At 39.5% G+C, this 7,741-nt stretch overlaps 1 protein-coding gene across 5 annotated transcripts in view; it reads left to right on the forward strand.

Annotated features, from left to right (window-relative positions):
* Positions 1-7,508, forward strand: part of Col25a1 (collagen type XXV alpha 1 chain) — a 514,093-nt gene extending 506,585 nt beyond the window's left edge. For 3 of the 5 annotated variants that reach the window (XM_008843537.3, XM_008843526.2, XM_008843531.3), the window contains 2 exons: positions 910-948; positions 5,829-7,508. In XM_008843537.3, the coding sequence (XP_008841759.1) occupies positions 910-948; positions 5,829-5,831 (42 nt within the window). In that variant the 3' untranslated portion in view covers positions 5,832-7,508. Of the gene's footprint in view, positions 1-909; positions 949-2,646; positions 2,930-5,828 lie in introns of those variants that run through there. The other 2 variants (XM_029568696.1, XM_029568691.1) reach the window with 1 other exon arrangement.
* The last annotated feature ends 233 nt before the right edge of the window (positions 7,509-7,741 follow it).

Raw genomic sequence — 7,741 nt, forward strand, 5'->3', positions numbered from 1 at the left:
GGAGTATGAAGGAAAACCGTGACTTTGTTAAACTTGTTCTGCATGGTCTTACATGATTCTGCAGTTATAAGCATGACTCTGTAAAGGTAAATACATATTTATTTTGAATTCTTTTAAGAGATTTTATTTATAGAAAAATATTATTTGGGCAATTGTTATAGTTATTGGATATTAATATAGAGTACTCAGTCTTTTATTTGCTTGGTGTTGATAAGTTATATTTTATAACCACTTTATTGGGGAAATTGCATGCCTTTGTATTATGTCCATTTTCCAGCCTCATTTGTATCTGAAGATGCTTGCACCTTAAATATTAAAATAAATTTTGTAATACATAGAAACTTCTTATTTATGATGTTGTGACTTCTGAAGAATTTAAATAGAAAAATTGACAAAATGCTGTGAATAACATTTTACTGTAATATATCTTTCAATTGAGTATATTTTGCAATATCTACTTGTAATATAAGGAAAGGAAAACCATTGATGTGGAGGAAAGCTATAGCCTTCAGATAGAAATGGTTTACCATTGGTTATCATCATAAGCTCAACCATAGTTCATAGTGATCAGACAGAAAAGACATCCTGGTTTATTTGACAAAATTGAGATAAGTTTTAATGAAACTGAGAGATCACTCGGATTTACTACTGAATGGTGTAAGCCAGAGCACTAGATCATGCTTTGATCATCGTGTTCAAGATTAACACGTGTATCCATGTGTTTTCAGAATATGTACTCATTCTGAAAAACATTTGAAACTCACACTAGGCAAAATATTGTGAGTCACTAATTAGTAAAAGACTGAAGCCATCTAACAGAAATACATTTGTTAAGCTCTGAGCTTGTGAACCTGATGTTTGATTACTCTTGAGGACCCTGAGGAATTCTTTTTCTTCTCTTCAAAACAGGGGCCTGACGGATTACCCATGCCTGGCTGTTGGCAAAAGGTAGGACTTAGGGATGTTTTCTTCTTTAAATTTTTTCTTTTTTAAAAAAAAAAAAAAAAAAAAAAAAAAGGCACTAATCTTGACCTGGCCCTTTCCATTCTGAACAGATTTTTTTACATTTCACATTCTTAAGATTGTTTGGTTATTGGATATTGCAAAGCAAAAGATGCCAGCTCTGGAACAACTTTGAGGAATGTGATTTCCTTCTAAACTGATGAGTGAAAACAGTTCTTAATAAATATTATAAGCCAGGACCTCCTTTATCTAATCCTTCGTTTGCAATGGAAAGGGGCAGCATATCTGAATGATGTGGTTTGCTTGTCTCTCAGCAAACTGTTTGTCCTCTCACTGTTTAAAATCATTTTTAATTGTGCTCCTCTTCATATCAATTGCATTGACAAGTATATGGTCGAACCCTGTCAATACTAGGCACAAAACCAGGAAAGCAGAAGATATAACCGTAACATTTTCAGTGATGCCTTGATTTATTTGGGAAAGCTTGATCCAGTTTAAACTGGTGTCCCTGGTGACATCAGTTATTCTGGCCTCTTCTTGTGGCCTCCCACAGTCAGGGTCATGTCCTCCATAGAGAACTGTGCGCAAAGGCTGTGTGATAAGTCCTGTCATTCAGGTGGTATCACTTCAGTGAATCCTAGAGGTGAGGAAACCATTTCGGGAAAGTGAAAAACCTTCCAAGAGCACAAAGCTAGTGTTGTAAGAAGACTCAGAGAGGGACACCAGGGGGAATAGTGGCACAGCGCCTAGCAGGCAGGAGTCTGCATGTTCTGCACTGCCCAGGGAATGCCAGATCTTCACACAGTAGTGGTGTGAGCCTAGTGTGAAGGGCTGTGCAGGTGGCTAAGGAGCAAAGGAGGTTACAGTCGCCAAGTTGCTTTGATGATTTCAAAATTTTATCTCCAATAGCTTGTGGTTTCTCCAGTAATTGTAGACAGTCATACTTCACTGGCAAAATTAGAACAAACTGTAAAAGTGCCGAAATATGAGCAGCTGCTTCTCAAGTCAGCAACTCGGCCAGCCGGGGGGAAACCTATGGAAGTCTCTTTCTCAACGTGTTTCACACACTCAACCACGGAAGGAAAGGCCTTCCCCTTAACAGCATCATTTATTTGATAGCTACCCACACTCTGCTTCAGCCTATCAGATAATTACCTCAGTGGCATCCGAGGTGAGGAGGGTCTCAGGATATGACCCTTTTGTCAGATTCTTCTTCACCTGCTAAAATCATCCTCTCAACTAGCATAACTCCGGGTCACAGAAATTGTAATACCTTCCTGTGGTAGGATCATCATTTGTGCTCTAATCTTTGCCATGTAATTTAATAAGACAATGATTTTTTTTAATCTAGAGTTTCAAAAAGTTATTTCCACACCCTTTGACACCACTCAAAACTTGAGTTGCTATTGACTTGGGCCACTTCTAAATCATTTCCCTTTCGTAAAGGCATAAAACTAATAGCAGCGAGTAAAGGGTTTGTCATTTTTTTAGTTTGCGAAATAGACCTGATAGTAATATGAACAGTATGTAAAATGAGACATTGTCCTTGTAAATAGTCAGTTTTCTATAAAATAGATACTGTATTCTATGTAAGATTTAGAATCTCATGAATCTAGCCTCTTCTCTTACAAAGAAAAGTTAACCCAGTAATAAAACTTAAACATTTTTGTTTTGTTTTTTAAGACAGGGTCTCCCTGAAGCCCCAGCTGGCCTGGAACTCTACATAGATCAGGCTGGCCTTGAACTCAGAGATCCAGCTGCCTCTGCTTGGATTAAAGGCATGTGCCACCATGCCTGGCAAAACTTCAGCATTTTTAATGCCTCCATATAGCATACAAGTGCAACTAACTCTGATCAATCTCTTTTGGCCCTCCCCACCACAAAAGAAACCATTAGAAAAATGAAACATTCCCAGATTTCTTAGGTGGTTAATTTAGATATTATCTTAAGCAGTCAATAATTTTAATTGGTGTTACAAATAAAGCTAGTAGATGGCTTTTAGTTAGCCCTATCTTACTAAAGAACTACTATAAACACTTTTGTGGGTTTCCTTTAATGTTTTTTGGTTTGTTTGTTTGTTTGTTTGTTTTGGTCTTTTTGAGACAGGGTCTCCCTGTAGCCCCCAGCTCTCCTGGAACTCACTATGTAGACCAGGCTGGCCTTGAACTCTGCCTCCGAGTGCTGGGATTAAAGGTGTGCACCACCACGCCCAGCTCTTTTAATGTTTTAGTGGCATATGTTAATTGCACATAATGGGTTTCATTATGACATTTCCATACATGCATACACTGTACTTTGACCCTATTCAGCTACCCATTACCCTGTCTTGTTCCCCTCGTACTGATCCCCTTCTTTCCAACTAGTTCCTCTGCTATTTTGGTCTAGTGAGTTTGTTTAGGGTTGCTTACAGGAGCATGGATGCCTTAACAGTTGCTAGACTTCAAAGAAAATGTCTGTCCTTCCCCCCATCAGCCATTAACTGCAGATAGATTCTTAAGGAGGATCTGTCTTCATATGGTGGGACCATATGAGCCCCTCCCCACTCTGTGATGGGATGGTGACAGGTTCATTTTTGTGTGAGTGGTCACAGCTGCTGTGGACTCAAGAGCACAAGGGCTGAGTCATGTCCAGAAGTCAGCATCTCACACCACTTCCTCCAGCTCTTACATTCTTTTATTCATTAAACTGTAGAGTACAGGGGCCAATACCTCATTTAAGATTCAGATGGTGACAGCAGTGTAAGTCACCAATTAACAAGTCCTCTTCACCTGTTACTATCAAAGATAACGTCTTCATGCAAAACTGTTTGATCTGTATAGATTACTCTTTCTAGACATAGTTTTATAAATTTATCAAGACAAGTTGCCAAACTAGAACTGAAGTGTAAAGTACCAGTTTACAGTGCAGTTCATATAGTGAGCAAATAGCAGAGCATATTGGGAAAGTACAGGCTAGGGCTGGAGAGATGACTCGCCATTTAGAGTGCATATTGCTCTTGCAGATGACCTGATTTTGATTCCCAGCTCCCATAACAGGTAGCTTACAACCACCTTTACTCCTCCTCCATGGGATCTGACGCCCTCTTCTGGCCTCAGTGGGCACCTGCACACACACACACACACACACACACACACACATATAGTTAAAAACAAATATTTAAAAGAGAAGAAAACACAGGCTATCAAACTTATCATCCACCCTCATCCAGGGATCAGAAACTAGTCCTCAGGCTAGAGAAGTGGCTCAGTGGTTAAGAGCACTGGCTGCTCTTGCAGAGGACCCAGGTCCAATTCCCAACACCCACATGGCTGCAAACAACTGTAACTCCATCTCCAGGGGATCTGATGCCCTCTTCTGGCCTCCAGGCTTTGCATGACATGAATGTACTTACATACATTCAGGCAGAACACTCATACACATGAAATAACAACAAAAGTATTAGAAGAAGAAGAAGAAGAAGAAGAAGAAGAAGAAGAAGAAGAAGAAGAAGAAGAAGAAGAAGAAGAAGAAGAAGAAGCTAGTTCATAAGAGTCCCTACAGTTTTGCCCTGTAGTATTACACCTTTTTTGTTGGGAATACCCCTCTAAACATTTCTTTCCCCACATAGGGGAATAAGTTTCTGACAAAACTCATATAAATGAGCACTTAGGAGTCTTTTAAATAAATTTTTAGAATCTTATTAAAAATATGAGTCCTTAAAATTCTGTTATAATAAAACCTTGCTCATAGCACCCAACTTACGTCACATTTGAAATTTAAAGTGGGAGTTTGACGGAATGATTCCTCTAGGTAGGCATTGCTTGTGTCAACTTGGAGTGAATGCCATGGCTGAAAGTCAGAAAACATATGACCTACTAAGCACACCTAGTAGAACATGTTTTTCTTGGAGAAAAAGAAAAATAACTGGTTTTCTCTTGGAAGCACTGAAGGGGACTCTGAACTAGTTACCCTGTGGAGGGTGGGGGAATAGACCTTGGTCATCTCGTTCCCCTTCTCTGCATTTTACTTTTCTCATTTTTTTTCTTTGAATAAAACTAAAGGAAATCACTGGGCATGGTGGCACGTGCCTTTAGTCACCACACTCAGGAAGTAGAAGCAGGTAGATCTCCGTGAGCTTAAGTCTGGTCTATATAGTGAGTTCTAGACCAGTCAGGGTTACACAGTGAGACCTGTCTCACCACAAAACAAAGCGGAACACCAAAGAAAGTCTCTAAGAGCTTCTGCATAGGCTGATGTGCAGTGAACACTGATCCTCAGCTTCAGGGCAAACAGAATCTCTGGAAAGATCATCATAATGATGACTCTTCAAAATGAGGAACCAGAAGAGATCTGGGGAGTTTTTGTCAGGGTGGAATCTGTCACACAGTTGGAACACCCATAGCTAGGAGGCCTACTTCACCCAGCCTGCTAGGAGGGAAAGGCTGGCCAACAGAAAGAAGAATCCAGAACAGAAGGTTCATAGAACATTACATGCAAGGAGTTGATCAAAACCACCATCCATCTCAGAATCCCAAGCCATTTGCAGTTGTGTGTAATGCTTGAAGAGATAGTGTAGGATAATAGCACATATGTAATAAAATCACAATTCTCTGCTTTCCCAGAGCAGTGTCTGAGAAAAACACTTATCACAGAGTTCTTAGTGGCAATAGAAAAATGTGGGTTGAACCTAGGATGGAAACTGTCATGATATCCTAGAGTTTAAAAAAGCGGACGTGGGAAACATCTAGTGACCAGTTAGCTTACTGATTTGAAAAAGACTCTATTCAAGGTCCTACCAGCTTTTGTAAAATGAATGTTAATTTGGAACTGTTATCTAAGACTACTAATTCCATATATTTGTCTTTTTGTTGTCTGTTTTTCTGCAGTGATGAATCTAACCCTCCAAGCATGAAGTTGTGTATATAATGGTCCACTTTTTATATTTATAGTTGAAAGCGGAATTACAGATTTTGCAAGTCTGAGATATGTTTACGTAGAGCTGCTTCTCCCTGTTCACAGTAGTACACATGTCCATCTTTTCTCACATCTGAACTTAGCCAATTTATCTAAGTGAGGAGCCTGCAGAAAATATAGATCAGTATCTATATCTTATTGTGTGAATACATATTTATATGGCCATCAGCAATAGAGAATAATTGCTCTTGCTATTTTCCTGTTTGGGGCTTGTTAATTGCATGGACAAAAAGTGCCATGAAATAGTTTACATGAAATTGTGACCAAATATGGACTCAGAGTATGAACATGTGCCATACTGACTGATGGGTTTATTCCCTAGTCTGATCCATTCTAACCACCATGTACTGAAACTGACTAACAGAGCATGGCCTTGTGCCCAGCCTGCTTGTTGTGTGGCTTCAGATGTTAGCATGCTGCTTAGTGTGTTCTCTGATTCCATCTGAGTTTTTATTCCTTTTGTCATCTCAAGGGGGTTACACCGTGGCTTATTGCCAAAAAGAGATAAGTCAGTGGAGAGCGCACACACAGTTGGTCTTGAATTTTGAGGGAGCTGCGGTCCCCCGACTGCAGGTGCACAGCTCCTGGTATTGTGGGCTCGTGTGACCACCCTGGTTCAAATACCTAGGGGTTGAGCCGATGGCTGCCGCTAGTTTTCCTTGGGCTGCTCTTGGCAGTGAAGACAGGAGAAGAGGACCGGTTCAGCATCCTGCACTGTCTTTCATGTGGCCAAGTTGGAAAGAGGTTTACAAGTGCAAACACCCAGGACAGCAATTGGTTTTTTTCCTAAATAAACTGACTTCCAGTAAGTGTTGATCTGGGTGCTTTTTGAAAAGGACAGAGGCATTCAACACTGTCTTGGAGACAGGAGAGCCTTGGAGCAGCAGCCGCTGTTCCTGAAAACAAAGGTGTGGACATCCCATCGGAGCCCTGATTGCTGAGGAAAGAAGCCGTCTCAAGAAGGGACCAGCCAAAATAACCTCTGTGACAGATGCAGGGGCGTTGCCAGGACTGTCTCCACTGAAGCCTGTGGGAAAGCGTTCCTTCCCAGGTTGAGCCCATACCAAACACATTCTACAAGTTCCAGAAACAAAAAGATACTTTTCGTTCTTTCTCCTGTTTCTTTCTTTCTTTGAGTCCAGGAACAGTAAGAAAATACTTACTTCTGTTTTGGTCTCATTGGTTTTTAAACAATGTTTTTATGTTACTTTTTCAGATCATAATAATTTGATACCAATAGTCAAAATAACCTTTGGTTAACACCTTTTTTGTTTTAGATAACTGAAGAGAACATAAAAGAACCTTCATTCTTGCTTAATCATTGTAAAGTATGAAGGTGAAGCATTTTCACTTATTTTTGATTTTACATGGCAAATGTAACATACAAGAACCCCATGTAAAGTTAAGATTTTATCAAATTTGATAGCACGAACTCATTTCTATTTTTATAATTTTTTTCTATACTTAAATTTTTCACATTTTGCTTTTACATTTCTAAATGTTTGTCTTAAACACAGACCAAATCTGAGATCTCAGAAAGCTGTGAAATATGGTTGCCCATTTAAAAAAAAAAAAAGAGTAGGTTTTTTTTTTTTTTTTTAACCTACTTGCTCAAAACTTACCTAGCTGTATTGGACTGGGCATTTCTTTGCACAGTAAAGAGTTGATAGCGTGTTTTGAAATGACTTATTCTAAGTGGATTGCATGGGAAAAAGATTGTCAGAGGAGAGTAAGTCACCCTGTCAGTCTATTAGAGAATTTAATTTCCCTCAATGATTAAATGGCCATTGTGGGGAGATTTTCTAAGGTTTTTATGTTTGGTTGG

Source organism: Nannospalax galili, unplaced genomic scaffold, assembly GCF_000622305.1.
Source record: "Nannospalax galili isolate Female #2095 unplaced genomic scaffold, S.galili_v1.0 scaffold571, whole genome shotgun sequence".
Lineage (NCBI taxonomy): Eukaryota > Metazoa > Chordata > Mammalia > Rodentia > Spalacidae > Nannospalax > Nannospalax galili.